Below are 22,054 nucleotides of genomic sequence, written 5' to 3'. Positions count from 1 at the left end.
ACCAGGTGATTCAACCAGACAGAAACATAACTTTATTGAACTTTTTCTGTGTGTGTGTTCACTATATACAAAATGGGACTTAAGTCTATGAACAAACCATCTTAACCACATCATGAGTGTCCTGACAGACCATTGTATGGATGGATCCTACCTGCCTCACTTCTTTATGTTCTCCTTACAAAGATGGAGATCCTTGAGAACCCTGTAGTGGTGTTGTCGCATCTGAGGCAGCTCAACAGGTGTGTTGTGAAGTTTTACAGGAAACATCAATTACATTGTTAATTCCTAATGGGAGTTTCTTGCCTGGATATCAGTATTATACTTGCAAAAAAAAAAGTTCTGTCACAGTACTAGGTTCTATTATGTTTATATATTCCCTCTCAAAATGTTTCTGTTCCCCTCCAAAACATCTCCCACTTCATAGCTTCAATGCATCTGCTGAAAAGATTAAACCTTACATTGGTCTTTCTAAATGATTCTATATTCCAAATGTGTGTGTTAAGATCAATCTTCAGATTGTAATATTACCAAGAATCAGCTGCTCTGATGTAGCAGAGCTCTCTGTCCAGGACTGGAGGAAAAAGCTCTGAGGTTGTGATAGATACAGTGGGAACAGGGTCACTAGTGGCCCAGAATTTTAAGGGGAAATGACACAGTTGTGTTGTTGTCCTCACTGTCCTCATCACTGGGGCTTCTCAGACAGAACGAGGGCAGCCTCCTTCTCCCTCTGTACTTCCTCCTTCCATCTGGCCTTTTTCTCCATGTTTTGTCTTGTCAGGGACTCGTGCCTACCTGCAGCCTGCAACACAACAAATCTTTAAAATTATGTTTTCCGATCGTTTTACCTCAAGATAAACAAAAATTGTGAGCACAAGACATTTTCACAAAAAAACAGCTCTTCTACTTCGTGCCTAAAAAATTCTAAGTGGTTCGAGTGTACCACAGAACAAGTTTGACATATCAAGACTTTCTGAGTGTAAGACGACTCCAGACACCGTTAGAGCCCGTCTGAGATATCCTGTATCAAAAAATATGATCACCAACTCTCTCTGTTAATCCTGGCTTTTTTTAAAGGAATGCGTTTGATACATTATTTGACTATTCTTGCTCACAAACAGGAGCAATACAGCTGCCTACTTCAGTCAGGTTGAATTAATGAACATCAACTAGAATATAAAAAAAGTGAACAAAACAAAACAAGTGCTGTTGTTGGTGTTGCACACATACATGTAAATGTTCAGAAAATGTCAATCAGTGCACCCCTCAGCTACAAGTCTATTTCACTCATGATCTCCAAGTAAAGAATTGTTAAAGAGCATTGCTCTTCAGCTGAAATACAGTAAAATAAACTCTGACCTTTAGGTGTGCAGAGTAAGTTACCATGGTGATCGAGCCATGCAAAAAGAGAGAGCCACCTTCTTGAACTCTGGATTAGGCTCAACATACACGGCTGACCTATGAATCTTGCTTCTGGTACGTTGTTACTGTGGAAAAACAAACACAATGCAGTCTTCTGTTGTCGCTCACCCGTTTGCCCAGGAAGACCATCATCAGACAGGCTGCAATCGTGGTACCCATCATCATATAGCAGACCTTCACTCTGACTTTGTTTCTGGCACCGTCAATCATCTCAAACCTGTGGCAGGTGCACAAACAAAAAAACCCATTGTAGCCAGATTAATACTGTATAAAAACACTGGTAGAAACATGACTCTGCTCTGATATTTGTTCCTGCGTTGAGCTCATCTATTCACCCTTATCTCAGCCTCTTATGTCAACAAAAGTTACAATCATTGTTTTTAATGGAGCCTTAGTGCACCGAGTGCGAGAGGTGAGGGGTCTGCAGTTCAGAGTGTGACAACAACCAGGTTTTTTTTTTTTTAAATCTCTGCAGCAGATCAACTGCTGTATGATCTCCACCCTGATGCCAGGAACAGCAATAATTACCCCGGGCCACACACAGACGCCAAACAAGGCGTTTGAACTGCGACTGTTTTGGAACATCAGCGACCCACAGCAACATCCACTTTGCTCTGTTCTTGTGATGTATCTTAACTACATCATGCAAGGAGCCAATCAGCCAGAGTGTTCTCGGGAGTCCGGCATAAACAGGAAGAGGCTACTTACGACACAAGTTCTGGTATCTGGTCCGCTGACTTAAAACGTCCTGACCAGACCAGCATCTTCCTGTCCAGCTCGGAGGGCCTGTAGCCTGGGACTCTGAAGCCTGCACGGGATGCTGCACGTAAGAACAAACAAACACAGTTCAACTTCACTAATCTACATCTTTAAAACAAAAAGGCCGTGAAGGCAGAGAAGTTCAGTTTCACAAGCCCCGGTCGTTAGCTCCATCACCCTAAACTGTGACCCCTCTTCCTGTGACTCTCCTCCCTTTGGGGGACTAAAGAAAACTTTCACACACTCGCTATGGCAGCAAGTGATCTGTGTACAAAATCCTCTGGCAGTCAATAGCCTAAGTGAATACTTTATCTGTTTAAAGAATTACTGAAAAACAATTCTAGGCAACAGAGATGATCAATTTAGATGATGACAAACACAGATGATCAATTTAGATGATGACAAACACAGATGATCAATTTAGATGATGACAAACACAGATGATCAATTTAGATGATGACAAACACAGATGATCAATTTAGATGTAATGTAAGGAGAAATTAAACACAATATTTGGGAGCGAATTGGTGGTGGTACATTTCAGTGGTTGAACTCGATCTTGGTTTGTGCTTTTTTTTGCATGTAAAGAGACAAGGATAAAAGGAAATCTGTCTACCAACAAACTCAAACTCTACCATGTGCTGGGGCTGCAGGTGGAGGCTCTGCTTTGGTCTCCTGTGGTTTATTGCACATCCCTCTGAGGCTCCATGTTTCGGTTACCCGTCTGCACCTCTGACCTGTTGGAAGTATAGTAACATGCACATAAAATTGAGAACATTGGACATCAATTGTAGCTGCAACAAAAGATTAAATATTGCATAAGTTTGGTATTGTTAACGTGACATTTGAGGAAAAATGCATCTGGATTTCCATGGGTCCTATGTGACTAATTTCTTATCAAGTCTTTCAAGAAACGCTCCCCATAGTTGAGCTACTTCAACATTTGTCATTTTTTGATTGCAGACATTACTCAAGATGACATAACAATTACAATCATGATGGTTGAATCATCGTGGTGCACATATACAGGTGGGGGTTGGTAGAAATAAAGCAGAGTAATAAAGAGATAGGTCAAAGGATTTCAATCACGCTATAAAAAATACACAATTTCACAATACAGGAACTACCTTTGTGTTATCTATCAACACCAATGACGAACACACCTGGTTACGTGTCAAAAACAATGAATACATCACAAGTTAACACTGTGATATATAAGCACATAATAAGCTCCTAACACTAATTTCACAATTAACTAAGAAGAGGAAGGAGCCAGATGTCAGAAAGAAAACTGGAATTTCAAGAATATTTATTATTATTATTATTAAGACGAACCTACGAAGTTGGCGATGGAAAGGCGTGATCCGACAAAATTCATGTTTCTTTAAGTAGGTTAAATAAAGAGCAACTTTTCATTCAATCTGTTAAAGTACGTCTCAGCATTTCCAGTCCCGTCAGCTGGTGAAAGTCAACTCGCTGCGCTTACACCACGAACTGCCCAACAGGACCCCGTCACATAAGGAAGGGAGCCCCAGTCGTGTGCCTGATTTTAAAACAACATAATAATACAATTGTGACTTGTCCTTGTGACTGGAGTCTTTTTTTTTTTTCTTTTTTTTTTGGGTTGTGGTTCGGCATTACAAGGGAAATCGGTTAGGATTTGGTGAGTTTTATTAGGGGATAAGACACATCGATTGGACTTTGACACAGCTGCAGAGCATTTCATCAAGTTATGCAAGTGTTCTGTATTTATTTAGTTGGAGTATAATTGTATTAACTATAGACATCATCTGTTTTTTTTAAAGTTATTCAGAGACAGTGTATTTAATTTAATAACCAATGCCGTTTCTATGATTTTTAACCTCTATTATTGTCTTGTGTCACTTGTGCCTTTGTTTTTGTATTTGTATTTTATTTGTAATTTGTCTTTCTCTGTTACCTGCCTCGGGACAATAGATAGAAACTAGCACTTCTGCTATAATCTGGCATTTTTACAGCTGTTCATTAACATGCACTGTCCCTAACAAACAAAAATAAATAAATAAATAAATAAGTAAATGAATAAATAAATAGATAAATAAATAAAATAAAATAAATGTAGATATGTATGTATGTATGAGTTTGACGCGGTTTGACCATAGACTGTAAATATTGACGGAGACGTATTTCATTCAGGCATTTTGTTGGACAGTCTGGGACCCCACAGTCAACAATGGCGGCGCCCGTTGGAACTTTAGACTGTGAGGACTTTTCAATGTTTCAGGTAAATGAATCTAATGATGTATCAATCTGTAATAACGTTATACTGAGTGGGTACGCTCCGGATCAAACTAGTTTAGTATTTCACATGTGGTATGGTTTATTTCAGATGCACACCTGTGAATGAGTGACCCTGTTGATCACTGTGAACACTGTTACACTGTGAACACTGTTACACTGTTACACTGTGAACTCTTTAGACTTTAAAAAAACTCACTATCAGGCGTTTCCAGATGAATAAATCTAAACACAGATATTCTTCATCACCATGTGGAAAGTTTAAGTTTCTTCAAACCTTCATCAGACCTCCATTTAAACACCTCATACTTACTTATGCATGAATTGGCAGGCAAACAATAACACACACCAGATACTGCAGTTATGAGCAGTGGTTCAAGAGAGCCTCTTTAATGACACGTGTTGTATATTACTCTTTAACAGTCAGTTTTCTAAACTTCTAATTCTTATTTTCATGTTTGTATTTAAACTAAAGCTGCGAGCTATTCTACAATTCACTTAGCAGACGCTTTTATCCAAAGCGACGTACGTCAGAGAGTCAGTACAACACAAGCAAGGATCTAGAACAGGGGTGGGCAACTGGCGGCCCCGTCAACCCTCAACGTGGCCCTCAGGTCAATTTTTACATATCAATTAATTGGGACCATGAAGAAAACATGACAAAATCTGCCATGAAATCATGAAAACCAGAAATACGTCCATAATAATATTTGATCACTGGTATATGTTGAGATAAATTTGAGACATAATTGACTGTAATCGTTTTTTGTATCCTACAATTTGGCCCTCTGGCAGTGAGAATTGAATGAATGTGGCCCCTTGCTGTGACCAAAGTTGCCCCATCCCTGATCTAGAAAAAAGGGAACAATGTCAGTAAGAGCAAACGATCATCTTTGAGTCCGATTGGACACACAGGTGCTGACAGGAAGTGACCAGAGGCAAAGCACAACATTGACGGCAGTTCTTGAGAGCTCTAATCAGTATAGAAACCATCTTATAAGTCATCGTTATCAAACAAAAACCATCCTCACAACCATCATCATCATCAAAGATATGGAGACCATCATCATTAAGTTAGTAGGTATTCATGAAAGAGCTGGGTCTTTAGCTTTTTCTTAAAGGTGCAGAGGGACTCTGCAGATCGAATGGAGTTTGGAAGTTCATTCCACCACCGGGGGGCGACAGAGGAGAAGAGTCTAGTCAGAGACTTAGGACCCTGTTGTGAAGGTTGGATCAGACGCCTTTCATTGGCAGAGCGTAGTGGGGGCGGGAGGGAGTGTAGACCTGGATGAGAGAGTTAAAGTAAGGAGGAGACGTTTTTTTGTCAGCGAGCAGCAGAGTTTTAAATTTGATGCGAGCAGTAACTGGGAGCCAGTGTAAGGAGATGAACAGCGGAGTGACGTGTGCTGTTTTGAGGTTGAAGACCAGTCGTGCTGCTGCATTTTGTATCACCTGCAGGGGTTTGATAGTGCATGTAGGAAGACCTGCCAGTAGAGAGTTGCAACAATCGATGCGTGATATCACAAGAGCCTGTACCAGGAGCTGTGTAGCGTCTTCTGACAGGTAAGGTCTGATCTTCCTGATGTTGTACAGGGCAAATCGACATGATCGGGCATTCGAGGCTGCTTGAACCTTATCATGCTTATCATGCTTATCATGCTTATCTTGCTTATCTTGCTATCTTTTTTGCCCCACTGTTTGTTTCTCAGGAGGTGCTGAAGGTGATGCGCAACATAGATGACCGCATCGTCCACTCTCTGAACACCACGGTGCCCACAGTCTCCTTCTCGGGCAAAGTGGATGCTACACAGACATGCAAACAACTCTATGAATCTGTGAGTGTGAAAGCCATGACCTCAACAACACCAGGTGTGCTGTGGTTGCTTTGCTGTAATAACCTCCTGTGTTTCACAGATGATGGAGGCCCATCTGAGCCGAGACAAAGCTATTAAGTCGTGTATATCTCAGACATCTCAGGTGGTGGGACAACTGCGGCAAGAAAGGGCGAAAGACAGCGATAACCTGGCGCTCATCAAACAACTCAGGAAGGAGCAGACCAAAGTTAGTAACTGTTTTCAAACACAAGGAATCTACAAAGACAGCCATGGATTATCCTGCTGGTGTCATATCATAACTCACAGATTATTTATTTTTAAATAAAAGGCTGCATTACAAACTACTTGTGCAGAGTTTTTAAGATGATGGCATTTAGAGAAAGTCTAAGGGAAAGGAAAGGCATTCAGGTTGCCTATGGGAATTGTAGTATCCAGTCATTTTTTTCTTGCCACATAGTAAGTGCCAGAAATCCCAATAATTTGGTTTTGCTGCTTTCACCGTCACCATCCTTTTATTTTTGACTCTTGCAAGTCCCCACTAAAAGCAATATTCAATCCCTGGAGTGACCCTTTTTAAAATTTAAAATTTTCAAGCTCAAAACTTTCTTCAACACGATGCTTTTGTGGAACAGAAATCACAGACATGGGTAACCTTCTTCTCATGAACATAGGGGTTGTTTTCATGTTTGAAACATTAAAAACACCCCCTCTCTCATGTATATAAGAAGAACATAAACAGCATAATAGTAGATGTATTTCTTAATTTGAGATGCAGGTAAACAGAGGAGTTATAATAAGACATCTATAGGAGATATTATTGTGTATAAAAGTGTTGTTGTCATCCATTCATTAAAAAAACATCATGTGTTCTATCTTCCTGGTTTCCAGTTAAAGCTGATGCAATCAGAGCTCAATGTTGAAGAGGTTGTCAGTGACAGAAGTCTGAAGGTATGCTCACATTAATCCGTACTATGATCACACTATCCGTCTTATCACACATCAGTTATTGATTTTAAACGTTACTTCCTGGTGCTCAGGTTTTCAATGAAAGGTGCAGAATCCACTACACGCCTCCAAAGGTGAAGTGAAGGTCGGCCCGACCAGAGGAGCTGCTTCGCCCGGGGTTCAAACCCAGACTGGAGCTGAAGCTGTGAGCTGCTGCTGAGTCCTGACTGCAGGGGTCCGGGGGGGGGGGGGGGTCACCATCCAGACCCCCTCTGACCTCGTCTCCAACTCATCTGTATTCCATTGTGATTATTGTATTGTTTTGCCACCGCTGTAAAACAGTCCACCTTGTGCTTCTTTGATGACAAACATTGTACAAAAAGACATTTTTTTTAAAGACAATGAAATGTTTTCAAGTGAACCGTGTTTCTGTGTGATTTGAAGTCATTTGTGAGTCGTTTGAGGAAATCAATGTTGTTTTTGAACTAGCAGTTACAAGAAGTTCATTTTTACAATCTGTTATTGAACATGCTTCACACACAGGCTGAAACACACACATGCACAAACAGGATCCTATGAACATGCACTAATGGAGAGATGTCAGAGTGGGGGGGGGGCTTCCCACAGTGAGTGCTCCTGCGCTGGTGGGTGATCGATGCCTTGCTCGAGAGCACCTCAGGAAGTGGCCTGGCGCCTCTCCAGCTACCAGACCAGTTTCCATGCTTGGCCCGCATCGGGACTTGAACCAGCGACTCTCTGGTTCCCAAACCGACTGCCGCCCTTACCCTTTTAATCAAAGTCGGACTGTTTATCTCACCACGTGAATGGATTTCACTTAATCTGTTTGTTGACTTTGACTACCTGGTAAAGTAACCTCACAGTGTTGGTGATTCTCTGACTCCTCCTCTTGTACCAACAACAGTTCAACATTTGTGGGGTAAAATATCTGAACCATAGTTCAACAGATTTCATCACCGACAAATGTTCACTCAGGAATAAAAAATGTTTTTTAATGATCCCTAACCTTTAATGTAACATTGTCAGGCCAAAAGTGAACCTGCGAGATCAAATAGTCTCAAGACGAGGCTGCCTGCCATGCTCTGACTTTGTGTTGAATCGACTAATGCTAGCATGCTAACAGCCCAAATGAAGGTTGTCTTCATGTTATTTTTTCAGCTTTAAATTGTTTTGTCAGGGTTTAGAAATGAGAGGATTTTAGTCATTCACTTCTTCAAACGGTGAACTGACTGCAATAACATCAGTAGATCATTTTTAAAACTGATCTTTACATCCACTTCTCCCGTATTTGATTTGAATAGCAGCAATACGATCCAAATCATGTTTTCTTTTTCTTTCAAGCTCCAGCCAGGAACTTTTGGTTTGTGTCGATTTTGGCGCCCCCCTGTGGACAAAGCATTGTAGCTCACCCTGCAGTCTGCAGTCAAACGCATCACCTATTGTGGACATTTGCCATGGAAAAATAAGAGCAAAGACTGTTTTCTCAGTATGGTGTAAATGGTTGTGTCCGACATCTATCCCAGGGGCATTCAAGATTACAATATATGAATAGTCTCATCTCTTATTGTCAGGTTTGCTTGAGGTCATTAAGAGGCATCACTATTAAGTAAAGACTGTCAAAACCAGTTACAAACTCCTCACAGGTGCTTTAAGTCATTTGTCAGAATCCAAAAACTAACCCAAAGAAACGTTTATGGAAGGAGAGTTGAAAGACTTTGTGTAACATTGTCAAATAAGTGATTTCAGGGTCCCATCAAAGAACTAAAAAAAAGCCATTAGCGCTCAGTCAAACATCAAATATCTATAAGGAAAAATTTTTTTGTGTGTGATGTGGCATGTGCTTTCAAAAGGAGGAACAGTAGTCACAAGATGAAGCAGACAGGGATGTGACTGATGTGTGGCTTCTAACAGCTGCTTTGTCTTAGTCATTTCAAGTTGTGGTTAGCATTTCTATCATCTGACTTAGACGATACCGGGGAGGGTTGTTTGAATCCTAGGTTTGAGATTTTGTTCAGGTTATGAGGACTGAGTTGGTTCAGTGAACATGACTTTAATGTTTTAATTTTTCAGCCCAAAAAAAGTAAGAATTACAGAATTTGTAACTGAGGGGAAAACGTCAGTGAGACTTGTTTGAAAGCACCTGAATGCAAACATAAATCTGACAGAATGTTTTTTTTTTACTGTGTTCACACTATGCAGCCTGTGAGGAATATGCTGGAAGGGAAGTTATAGAGAACTCAATATTTTACAATTCAAACCTTTTTTTTTTTTAAAGATTGCTGTAAAATTATTTTAAGTATGCCAGAAAAAACATAATTTAACAAATCTTGCCAAAAAGTAATGATTTTGGAACGCGACCATGATATCCGTGACATCTCAGATCCACCTGCAGACTGTAAAGATGTTTTCTCAGGAGATAAACTCAATTCTTTCATACCTGAAACCTCTTCAGCTCCACTTTTCTGCCAGCAGGTTAAAGTCTTTATAAACTCATGCTGATCTTTTACACGTCATTCACTACCACACACAACTTTATTTTAAAGTAAAGATGTGATCCCAGAGTTTCTAAATATACCACAGCGGGCTGCATTTAGAAAAACTCCAGGCTCTGGAAACAATCTGGAAAAGAATGACCTTTAGGTAGAAATGAAAGAGACATTTAACTTTGAAATAGTACAAATTAATTGAGGCCTAATGCATGCAGGAAAGGCTCGGCTGTATTTGATCAAATAAAATGGGCTGCTTTCCATTTAGGGGAGCCAGGTCCAGGGTCTGTGAATTGTACATGCTTATAATGTGATAGCTTACCTGGTAACTCCAAGGAACAAAGCCATCGACGATAACACTTGTTTCACAACACATTGCTTCCATGTTGCTGATTGGACGTGTCGTCACATGACCCTGCCCTGAAAATAATAATCGACATGAGCAAGACTACGTCGGTTAGAAGTCCTGAATGACGCTTTCGATTAATTGCCCAATCCTAGTAGAGCGACATTGTCAGGGTTTAGGATATTCATGTCTTTCATAAAACAGCAAAGTGTTGCTCAATTTCTGCTTATATGTGCTTTGATTTGACATGGCATAGGCTACATTGTTTTCTTCCAATATAAAGTCAGCAGCTGCTACATACTTAACCTGTTTGAAAAATAACAACCCATTAAACTGAATCTTAAACCCTGAACGTGTGCTTTCACAGGGACAGTCATGAAACACACCCAGCTGTCAGACTTATGCACGAGTCATTAAGAAGATGTAGTTGGTCCCTTTTGTTCAGACAAAAGCACATTCTATAAGTTAAACATATAGCCTACATCTACAAGGCACACCCACTGCACTGGAGGTGAACCATGAACCTCATGATCTGCCTGTGAAGGGAAGTGGTACGAATACGAGAGAAATCAATTAGAAAAAGGAATCTACTTCCAAAAATGTTTCACATGACATCAAGTAGACTCAAAGAGACACAAAACCCTGACACTCCTTTTTGGGAGGGAAATGCCTTTCCAAGCTCACGTACATGGCCTGCAGAGTTATTTTCAAACATTAGTTACCAAAGAAAGACAAGCAACACTCAATTAATCAAATTATTTATTCATTCATTTAGTAGAAAATAGTTCCATTTTGACATACTTTGAAAATGATGACCTAAAGTACATAAACAGTATGGATAGAGAACTGCATGTAACAATGTTTAAAATATTGGTCGTGATAACTGGTGTAGCACTGGTTTATAAATGAGACTGCAGTCTGTAGGTCAAGGTGCTCTTCCCTTTAAAAGTACCCGATTGGTTCGTGCTGGCTCTTGGACACCTGAAATCTCTCCACCGAGATTTCTCCTCCATGACACGGAAGTTTCTCGTAAACACAGATGTGAACATGATCGTCTCCTCCAACATGGACCTGCAAGGACATAAAAGTAAAGTCTTGAGATCTCTAAAAATCCAGTATACAATGTTTTCTTTGCTATTCAAAGGGACCAGAAACAAACTGATCCTCTATGAAGGTGAAGGCGTATTCGTTAGAACTTGGTGTAATGTCCATTTATATCCAACTGGTACACTGGTCAACTGGTTAGATCAAAGAAATGATCAGAATTTAAGGTTATATTACATACGTGTCAACAAATCAAGACAGTGATTTAACAGAGATTACTAATAATTTAATTATGAATCCCTGATTCACTACAACTTAAAAAAAAGGGATTTTGATTTATAATTACAATTCTTGATTACTGTTACTGCATCCTGTTATATTGAAACTCTTTCATTCACTCATTGTTACTCGATATGAGCTCAGTCTTGTATTTTATTTGAACAGCGAGTTGAGAAAAAGTGCAAATGATCAAATCCATTAAATTGTGTTTTGTTTTTTTTGTTTTTTAAACGTGGTTAATTGTCTTCTCTCTTCTGAAAGTCATGACGAAAGTAAACCATGAAGTCTGCCATGATGAGTCATGACTGCCATGACTCAGAGGGAGCTGTATCATAAAAAAAAAAAGAAAAAAAAAGAAATCACATGATGCCAATCGAGCTACAGGTTCAGTTATATATATTTTTTATACTTTTGAGGGTGTTCTGTTAACTGTTGTCTGTGGCTGGGCAGTGGATGCACTGCGGACTGACAGGAAAGCATTGTTGTGAGTCAAGAGCCGTGACAAGTGAACCAAAAACATTACATTTGCAGGAAAGAAACCCGACAACGATAGACTACATTGTAGCCCAATTAAATCTGACTTGGCCTTGGTGCTGCAGTGCAGGCTAAGTTACATGGACCCCCCCTTTCTTTCTTGTGGGCTCTTTGTTGTAAATAAGAATTACCTTGATGAAGTAGTTGGTTCCAGACACGACCTGTTTCACGTAGGTCTTGGCTACGAAAACGTCGTATTCTTTCCCTGTCTTATCCTGTACCTGGCCCTTTACCTGGAAACAGAGTGGTGATGGCATAGAAAAACATGAAACCAGTTTACTATGTAGGCTATATGACTAGTTTCAAGAGAGAAAAAGTCCAAATATAACGAAAGAAAAATCATTTTCTGCTTACCCCTTCAACCAGCTTCTGGATTTTTTCGTCGGCATCGAGCTGTGGTCCAGCCCCTCCACATAACATCGGCATTTTGAGAAGTTTTAGGAGACGCGTTAACGAAAACACGAGTGAGAATGATGAGCTGTGTCAGACAGACGTTCAAGTGGAGTCAGGAACTCGTATAACTGTGTTTTGAAGCGTCATGGGATTATACCATCTACGCAGGGGCGGAGGGGGGCTGTTTTAAAGGATGTCACAAAATTGTGACAAATATATCATATATCATGTATAGAGAAACGTTTTATTTTGTATAGTGTAATATCTGAAATATTGGAAAGGATAGTTCTGAAAAAAATTGTTCCCCAAGCTTTGCCCTCGTTACAGACAACGTGGATCAGTCCGAGGCGCGGCTGTGTTTACACAACTGCTGAGCACCACAGGTTTAACATGGAGAAGAGGTGAAACACTTGTGGTTTCAATGTTTGGGGAGTTTGAGGACAAACATGCACAAACAGCAGGTGTCTCCTACAAACTCAGACAAATAAACAGTATAGGCCTAAGTTATGATGAATCAGGACTGAAGGCATCTCTGTTGTCCAGTTTTGATTTGATAAAATGGTGACGATTTATATGAGTGGCTATAGGAAAAATTATCTTTGAAAACATGTTTTATAAAAAAGTATAGATACATTTTTGGTTCTTTAAAAATCTTATTTTAATTATTTATGAGGTTGGCAGAACACAAAGCTTATTCAATTATTGTATTCAAGTACAACGTTTTATACTTTTCCTTAAATTAATAGGTCTTTATTTATTTGTTGTATTATTGCCTTCATTTAATAGGAAAGCTGAATGTAGGGAGAGAATGTAGGGAGAGAGAGAGCAAGGGATTTCATACACCAAATGGCATCAGGAGTTGAACCTGCAACCAGTACTATAAGGACTATAGCTCTCTCTACACGAGGTACCTGAGCTACACCAGTGCCCCAGTATAGGTTGCTTCTATCCAATAATAGATCCAATAATCATTGGGTTGGGGTCTGAATACCAGCACCCCCTCATGCCATGCTTCACGGGCACGGTCACACTGGCCATCCGTACCGTGCTGTACCCAAGCACGATTGCCCCCCGCAGCGCCATTCCCCCGCGGTCACACTACACAGGACTATCCGTGCCTAAGCACGATTACCTCTTCTACATAACGTCTTAATACAACACATGCACGCTTTATGTTATTATGAAGCGTGCTCAGTTTACAAACAGGTGGACGTGAGAGAGAGAGAGAGAAAAAGAGAGAGAGAGAGAGAGAGAAAGAGACGCACAGTCGAGTCTGCGTCTGCACATCAGAGAAAAACATAGAGCATGACAGCTACTTTACTGACTTTACAGCTTATTTTAAGCCTTTTAATCAGACACAGCCATAAATAAATAAATAAATAAATAAAATAGACGCGCGGCTGAGTCCGTGCGCGAGTCCACAGTCGCACATTGGGGAACAACACAGAGAACATGACAGCTACTTTGTGTCTTATATTGTTTCATGTTAGTCAGATACAGACATGAAACTCTGGATTTCTCCATAATGAAGGCTGTCAGCGTTGTGTATCCGCGTGCTTGTGCTCGTGCATGAAGTGTACCGTGCCGAAGCACACCTCTCTGAGGGCGCGGTCACACTGGCCATCCGTACCGTGCCCAAGCACGCTTCAACGCTAAAGTCCAGTTCGTTTGACCAGTGTGACCGCTCCGTATCGTGCTCAGGCACGATGGCACGGATGTCCAGTGTGACCCTGAGGGCACGGTCACACTGGCCATTAAACAGAATTTAAATTCCATTAAACATAATTTAAATGTTACTTTTTTCAGACAATCATTGGGTTGGGGTCTGATACCAGCACCCCGTCGTGCTTCAGTCTCCCTGAGCATATGGCAGCCTGTTTTACCATTTGAAGCAAACGCACTCCTGTCAGTAAGTACTTGAGTTTTTTCTTGGAAGAATACTTTATTGCAATTATCTATGTTCAAACTGTATTGGAAGTATGAAGTGTATGATGTTATGGATATACAATTCAAGCAACTTTATTTATCCATTAGGAACTTCAGTTGTGTAAAACAGTGCAGTGTGCACACAGTTCAGAACAAAAACAAACAAAAACACACACATACGAGTGGCTGTATTAAAAGATAAATAGGTCATGAATAATTGTTATGAGAGGTTAAAAGAGTGGTGTTAAAAATAAACACATGGCTATCATTTTTTTAGAGGAAGAAATACTAAGTGGATATCTGGAATGCTCTTTTTGACAAGGAAGAATTGAATAAAAGGCATCTCGAATGAATATCAAGTCTAACTTTAAAGTTGTACCAAGGTGAAAGCAGGCGTATAGGATCTGCAGCTCCACAAATTCCTGATAATGGAAACTTTGTTGGGAATTATCCTGACACACATCTGTTTTGTATGGCACATATATCATATGTATCAGGTTTCCTGTTCTAGAAAATTATGAAACTGTGCACAAAATCACACAATCCAATTGATCCTCAGGCTCGTCAGGCAAATAGAATAAGGATTACTAAGATTGTGGTTGAAACATGATGACGAGTACCAATAAGCAAATGGGAACTCAATGAGGACAGCTGCTGGACAAATGTGAAAAATGCAGGCGCAGTAATAATTCAGCCATATAAGAAACATTTTCATCATTCATTTGTAATTTTTATATTCACCTTAGTTATTAGAATCTCTCCAGGTCTGTTTTCAGTCTCTTTATCTATTTAACACCATTGTCTTTGGGTTTTATATCAAATCACTTCCTCAACTGAACACATGCTATCTTTATATCCTGACTACTTAAACAGAATTTAAATGTTACTTTTTTCAGACAGCGTTATTTTGATATGTTTAAGCCGAACAAACAGCATGGCTTCTCACTCAGTTTGTTGGCAGTCCAAAACTTTATCCGGGCTGAATTATTTAAACATAATTATCAGAGGGATCCTCATGAAATAATCATACAAACGTTTTTATACCTGGAGAAGTGGTCATACTTTACTCTTACTTTGGTTGGACTTTCCTCTAACACACAGGTCAGGCATCGCCACAATATGCTTGGAGATCTCTGTTTTGTTGAGCAAAGTTCAGTGATAAAGAGGCTGCACACACTAAATATTTTCCTTCCTAATGGCTTCGTTATCCATCAGATGGTGTAGAGTTTCCCCTGGTTTCCAAAGGTAAAACACACACACCCTCTTGAGAAATCTCCAGTTGAACGTATGAGGGAAATCGCACAAACACACGACCAGGGACTGTAACCAAAGCAGCATTTCTTTAGAGGGGTTTGGGATGTCTGTCATTCAAAGAGGTTGACATATTATCTATAATGGGTTGTTTTTAAGTTTTAGAGGAGAAACAGAGGACTTTTATATAAAACTACATTTGCACATGAGATATTTTCTTCATCTAAAGATGGAAAGAGTTCAATTATCCAAATATTTTTTTTACATACTTTATTAATTCTGGTTATACACTCTGTTATTGAGACACTTCTCACACACATGGGCCCGAAACTCATACATGCACAAACGGCACCCTGGAGAGATGTCAGAGCTGTTGGGGGGTTCAGCGCCTTGCTCAAGGGCACATCTGCAGCACTTGGGAAATGACCCGGCACCTCTTCAGCCACCAGACCAACTTCCATACTTTGGTTCGCACCAGGGCTTGAACCAACCAAACCCAAGTCTAGACTGAGCTACTGCCACCCTGTTGGCTTTGTGTGACGAGAAACCGATTTAGCCAATTTGACTGAAATGTACAAGCTGGAGCCCTCAGGTTATTTTGACGCTAAACCCAAATCCCAGTTGATAATGCAAAATGCACAAATTCACTATGGTTTCTGATATCCTACTTGAGCTAGTTGGAAAAAACAACAACTTCACAGCCATTGAGCCACTCTTTCAGCAGATCAAAATGTGCCAAAAAAAATTAAGGAATCAAAGTTTAAATATTTTAAAGCTGTCTTAGTCTTAGTATCAATCCTGCAGGACATGCAACCATACAAGAAATATGTTAGAATATAGCCTAAATTACACATGATTTAGCCTAACACAAAAATGTACATTAATGGTGAATAGAATTTCAGCATTTAGTTCTACAGGCTAATTAATAGTCTTTGTAAATGACCTTCATGAGATTTAAGAACAAACCTCAGAGACCTGTAACGTTTTCTACCTGAGGATGGCGTTACATCTAGACAGAGGAAGGGAGTCGGCTGTGAGTGTTATAAAACACACCTGGACTATGCGATCCCTTGTAGCCGGTAGTCTGCAGAGAGCGCTTGTCTTCATCATGCTCTCCTTTGTCTTGTCTCGGAGTTTCTGTCAGGTCGTCGCAGAAGTAAACCGCAGGTCTTATCCGACCCTTGGTTCCGTGATCCGGACGTTTTCTACGTCGAGTCCTGCACGCGGAGAAGCCTCTGACAACGGTAAAAAAAAAAAAAAAAAAAAAACTTCTCATTTCTGAGTTATGTATAGGCTTACTTAAATTGAGTAGCCTATTTTAGCTTTGTGCTACTTACGTTTCATCATTTAATCCGTAAATCCTCCAACAATACGATCTATTGATTTGATAAAATTTGATAAATTCCAAAATGGTTAAGGTTTAAATAAGACAAAACTTTGATTATTGCTTAAACAGCTTGTTGTCCACTGAACTGGTGTGCACATGAATGCATCAGTGGGCTAATTATAATTTATAAGATAGGTATTACCACTAATATAGCCTACTAGAATATTATGCAGCCTAAATATAAAAAGGACAACGAATGTATAATTAAATTGTTTTGTTTATAATAACCTAAATGTTACAGATAAAAAAAAAGTTGAAAGTTTCATTTTGTGCAATAGAGAAGAAGAGACAGCCAGCTATCAGAATAGATACAGCATTATAACCTTTCAATAACCCCCACTAACTGAAGTTTAATGGTTGACCAGGTGAGTTACAATTCACTTAGCAGACGCTTTAATCCAAAGCGACGTACATCAGAGAGTAAGTACAACACTAATCCATTCATACACCGCCACTGAAGCAGCTGGAGCAATGCGGGGGTTAAGTGTCTTGCCCAAGGACACATCGGACATGTTGCTCAGCTGGGGATTGAACTCTCAACCTTCCCAGTTGAGAGTCAACAACTCTACTAACTGAGCTACAGCCGCCCAGCGAGTCATCGTTCAAATGCATTCCTCATGTCTGGGGGTAGTACAACAATCTGATGAGGGCAGTCCTGTATGTTGACTAGTTATGGTATAGCCTACTTGAGATGTATTCATGTATGTTCATGGTCAGGGGGATGCGTCACTTTGTCTTTAAAGGAGTATATCTACACTGAAGTATTGAAACTTTTACTTGACATCTGAGGGATTTCTTTCACCACTGCTGCAGCATTGTCAGACTGAATGGAGGGAAAAATGGGCATCCAGTGTTCCTGGTGTGATTGTTTGAAACAGAAGGTTTTGCTTGACCTGGGCATTTTTGTTTCAAACGGACAACAATGGTCGGTAAACGGCTCAGTTGTGTTCTGTGAGAGGTGTAGTTTATCCTTCCAGCAGCAGCATCCATGACCATCACTCTAAGCTAAAAGACCCTCTCTTACCTTTCAAACAATGGATGGTGAGTTTATAGAAAAACAGATGCAAGTTGAAGAAGTAATTTGGGATTTTTTTAAAAACTTTATACTAAAGTGTTTGTAATCGTTGATGTTTCTCAGCGTCTGTGGTGACCTACTCGCAGCTGAAGACCATGCTGTCCACTAGAGACATCCAGCTGTTCGACGTGAGAAGTCCTGATGAGTACCAGGCTGGACGCATCGCAGATTCAGTGAACATCCCGCGTAAGTGTAGCTATATGTTGGAATTTGAGAAAACAGTGATTGTCCTTTTTTTTTTTTTGGTTTTGATCTATACGGCTGTTGTTTATCAGTGGGTATCCTGGAGGAGTCTCTGATGCTGTCCCCGGAGCACTTTGAGCAGAAATTTGAAGTGAGGGCTCCTGGGAAAGATGATGACAATATTGTGTTGTACTGCAGAAGTGGCAACAGGAGTAACACAGCGCTGAACATCACCCGTCAGCTGGGGTTTATGAGGTGAATAAAAGCAGATATACACACGGGAAACGTTTTCCAGCCCTGAAATTGTAAGATTAGATACTGAAGGTGACGGTAAATACTTAAAGGGTAAATGAATGAAACGGGACTTCACTATTTGAATCACGGCACTTACTGAATTAAATGTGTACCCTGCTTAACCACACAACAGACCCACTTAATGTGCTATTTAATTATTAAACAGTCCCAGAGCTTCATCTAGAGTTCAAAGTTCGGACGCTGCTTTGGTTTGTTGAACACTGGATGACGGTGAGTGTTGGGAAACTGAGCTCTTCTCTTTGTGCTTCTTTTTCTCAGGGTGAGACATTATAAAGGAGGGTTCAGTGAGTGGGCAGAGCAAGAAGGAAAATGATCAACCAAAGTGAAAGAAGACGAAGAAACAGCTGAAAGAAATCTACGGAAGATAAATAAGAGATTGCACATGTCTTGCTTGTGAGCAAAATTGACTTACAGATTTATATCATTGAGTCTGTTAATAAGTTACAATCAGGATACTTTGATCCTTTCTTACACATTTTACTCAAATTCACTGTTTGCTCCAGACTTTTTGGCTCGTTACGTTTGACCTTTGATTTATGACCAACTGATGAATGTGAAGAAGTTGATGTAAAATAAATCACATAGACATTTTAACAAGTCTTTATGTGTCTTTTTAGACCTGCAGCTTGTCCCGAGAAACACGTTATTTTTCACAGCACTATGCAGCAATTGTTGTAGTTTTTTATTGTGAGCATGCTAACGAGCCATTTTATACTTCAATTTTCACTCATTCTATTTTTCTAATTATTCATCACAGTTTATAGCTACATAATGAAGAAAAACAATTTAAGATTAAAAAAAAATATATAAATATGTATAGAGACAATCATTTTTGGAAACCAATTAAAGCCGAGGAGCCAATAAGACTCTGTTTCTTGGACCAAAACATTTTTTTTCAAAAAATTGAATTTTGAAAAATTGAATTCATTCTCCTCTTGAAATCGTCTTTATTCTTCTCTTGTGGTTGGTGCCTCCAGGCTAAGTTAAAGTCCAGTTAAAGCATAACATAGTGAATATTTAGCTAGTATGAATTATTCAGGGACTACTGCCAATACTCCAGCCTTGGGATTCATTTGCAAGGACATGTCCAAAACTTCACTTGTAAAGAAGAACTTCACTTCAAAAAGAAAAATGAAACTTCACAATAAGGCAGTAAAATCTTTTTTTTTTTTTAAGTTTTTTTTTCTTTCTAGATGTGCACAATGTGGTTTCTCCAACACGCCGGATTAGTTTTTCCACTCAGAATCAAGTGTTTTTAAAAGGTCATGCATACTGACTTTTTGAAGGTACATGTTTTACTATTGGGACACTCCCCGTGTGAACACATCATATACTTAACTGGCTTAAAGTTTTGGAATAACAACATCCTTTCTGTTTGGATTTCTAACTACATGCTGAACGTCTAAACTTTATTGTGCTATTATAATTGTTCAGATTATTAGTTTGACAGAATTATCTGGTTTCACTTTTCTTTAACTTGAGGATAAAATGCTTTTCTTTGCCCCTTCAGAGAAGTTTGTACACGTGGTCAGATAAAACAAAAACATTCGTCTGATATCATCTTTGACTTTAGTGCATCCCAAAAGTGATTTTATAGAAGAAAGATGAATAAATAAATCAACAAACATGACTGATTCTGATGAAGAGAATACGGTTTGCCTTGTTAGATGTCAACCACAATATAACTCTGCGATAACATTTCAAATTAAATGAACAAAGATGATGATTTTTGATAGTTTCATGAATGTTTTTTTTTCCAGCTGTGAGCATATCCTCAATTTCTTTAATGTGTTGCATGTAATCCAAATTGACGGCTCATTTAATATACATACATACTGCCTTGGATATGCTTTAATACTTGTACATTTAGACTGAAAACCTGAAGTATGCATGGTCTGGATTTTTGTCAAACTTGTGTTTTTGTGTGGGATGGAAGTAGTTTCCTCTTTGGACCAGTAGATGGCAGCCAAATTCCAACCATTTCTGGAAATGTTATTTGTTCTCACCACTGTCCTTTATTATTATTGTAGCAGTGCTCTCTCAGGTCTGACCTTCACACGGTTATCGGGTCTAGACAGGTATAGATTCAGTGAGTAACAGCTCTGTGAGCAGATGTCAAGAGCCCAATGTGCACAAGGTCCATAGAACCCTCAAACTGTCATTCATATGGAAAGCAGATCTTACTTCACCTTTAATCTCCACCTTTCCATCCCATCCCAACTTATCAAAGCTGTTTGCAAAACACCAGCAGAACAGCAGCACGTGTGCGTGTGTGAGTGAACTCGTCAGTAAGGGACTGAATGTGCTGCACCATTGTGGGATTATACATCACAGGTCTGCAGTGACCATGAAAAAAGCAATTAGGAGCCTCTTTTCAAAATCACCTTTACATTTTGCACGTTTAACTCCCTATCATAAATCATGATGCCGGGGTGACGGTGGCCTTTACAAAAAAAAGATTATACACTTTATGTAGCTGCCATCCATGTGGGAGAGACTGAGATGGATTTCCTGAATGTTGCATAATGTGCATAAAGGGACACGTTTGGAATGAGTGAAGACAGCACTGCAAGTGCTCTGCAGTTATGGTCCGAAGTCAAAATTCAGCATTTGTCATGCGCTGTCACACTCCATCAATTTTGTCAAGTTTCAGATGTATGGATTCATGCCAGCTGCAGTGTGTGTTTGGTTTCTCATTCAGCTCTGCACTGCACAGGAGGTTTGTACTGCTGTGGAGAAAATGTTCAATAAGCACCAAGGACACTTCAACAAGAGTTAAAATACAAAGTGGCTGCAGGTTTGTGGTGAAAAATAATCAGGTTGGGCTGTTTGTCAGCTGCGTGCTGTGGTTTCATCCAACAGGCCATCCAACTCCTGCTGCTCGATGCTTTTTAAAAGCGGCACTTCAGGGGACGCTTTGTGATTACACTGAGGCTGTGTCTGTGGTCATTTGAGTATAAAAATATCCAGAAACATGAGCTTTCTTTTCTTCTTTTGCCTCCCAATAGACTAAGTAATTAAAAACACTGCATGTGCTACAGAAAGGTCTGTTGAATTTCTTCCAATTTTTAAATTGAAGTGGGCTCTGCAAGTTGGAGCTGCTTCACAGAGGGGGAAAACATCTTCCCTTGGTACACTTCAAATCGGTTTGATGCGGATCTCATTTGGTTTGTGTTTGATTCTTCTGCAGGGCTTATTAATCTTATCTTTCTTTGAAATGTGTAAGATAACAAAACAAAGCACAAGTGCTGGGAAAGGGAGCTATAAGAAAAAGCGTGTCTTTTTTTCTGGCTTGAAATGGGGCTGGATTTGGACCCACAGGATGCAATAACGAAAGTGTGTCAGTCTATACATTTCTTTTCATACACAGACCCATAGTGACCTAATTTACACTCTGAAGGTCTTACTGGTCATTTCATCTGGTTGCTTTATGACGCCAACAAAAGACTATTTTTATGCGAATGTCACTTGAAGCAAAACACGACCCAAACATGGTTCAGGGTCATGCGGAGGAATACAGCCCAGGGACAGGAATGTAACTCAACATTATAATACTCACATCTCAAGCTTAATCATTGTGGC

General features: G+C 39.7%; 4 protein-coding genes across 5 annotated transcripts; 2 read left to right on the top strand and 2 right to left on the bottom strand.

The window, feature by feature from the left end:
• Nucleotides 1-21: 21 nt before the first annotated feature.
• Nucleotides 22-3,681, bottom strand: fam162a (family with sequence similarity 162 member A). Its single transcript, XM_061064848.1, has 5 exons — nt 3,514-3,681; nt 2,814-2,915; nt 2,128-2,239; nt 1,528-1,636; nt 22-799 (listed from the first exon to the last, which is right to left on the bottom strand). Exons 1-5 carry the CDS (start codon nt 3,554-3,556, stop codon nt 683-685), a joined length of 483 nt encoding a protein of 160 aa, XP_060920831.1. The 5' UTR covers nt 3,557-3,681; the 3' UTR covers nt 22-682.
• A 693-nt stretch (nt 3,682-4,374) lies between these two features.
• On the top strand, nt 4,375-7,661 carry mix23 (mitochondrial matrix import factor 23). Its single transcript, XM_061064850.1, has 5 exons — nt 4,375-4,441; nt 6,165-6,290; nt 6,370-6,516; nt 7,179-7,238; nt 7,328-7,661. Exons 1-5 carry the CDS (start codon nt 4,391-4,393, stop codon nt 7,376-7,378), a joined length of 435 nt encoding a protein of 144 aa, XP_060920833.1. The 5' UTR covers nt 4,375-4,390; the 3' UTR covers nt 7,379-7,661.
• Nucleotides 7,662-10,831: 3,170 nt separating this feature from the next.
• cst14a.2 (cystatin 14a, tandem duplicate 2) lies at nt 10,832-12,448 on the bottom strand. Its single transcript, XM_061064852.1, has 3 exons — nt 12,297-12,448; nt 12,074-12,175; nt 10,832-11,156 (listed from the first exon to the last, which is right to left on the bottom strand). The coding sequence occupies exons 1-3, from the start codon at nt 12,366-12,368 to the stop codon at nt 11,028-11,030; spliced, it is 303 nt and encodes a 100-aa protein (XP_060920835.1). The 5' UTR covers nt 12,369-12,448; the 3' UTR covers nt 10,832-11,027.
• Nucleotides 12,449-16,553: 4,105 nt separating this feature from the next.
• si:ch211-161h7.8 (thiosulfate:glutathione sulfurtransferase) lies at nt 16,554-19,362 on the top strand. 2 transcript variants are annotated; one of them, XM_061064844.1, is made up of 4 exons: nt 16,554-16,756; nt 18,038-18,160; nt 18,250-18,412; nt 18,731-19,362. In XM_061064844.1, exons 1-4 carry the CDS (start codon nt 16,573-16,575, stop codon nt 18,783-18,785), a joined length of 525 nt encoding a protein of 174 aa, XP_060920827.1. In that variant the 5' UTR covers nt 16,554-16,572; the 3' UTR covers nt 18,786-19,362. The 2 variants fall into 2 exon arrangements, with proteins under 2 accessions (XP_060920827.1, XP_060920828.1); XM_061064845.1 differs by lacking the exon at nt 16,554-16,756 and adding an exon at nt 17,786-17,940.
• Nucleotides 19,363-22,054: the final 2,692 nt, after the last annotated feature.

The sequence above is a fragment of the Labrus mixtus genome, chromosome 19, assembly GCF_963584025.1.
Source record: "Labrus mixtus chromosome 19, fLabMix1.1, whole genome shotgun sequence".
Taxonomy (NCBI): Eukaryota; Metazoa; Chordata; class Actinopteri; order Labriformes; family Labridae; genus Labrus; species Labrus mixtus.
The sequence above is the reverse complement of the archived record's forward strand: the minus strand, read 5'-3'. Positions and strand labels throughout refer to the sequence as shown.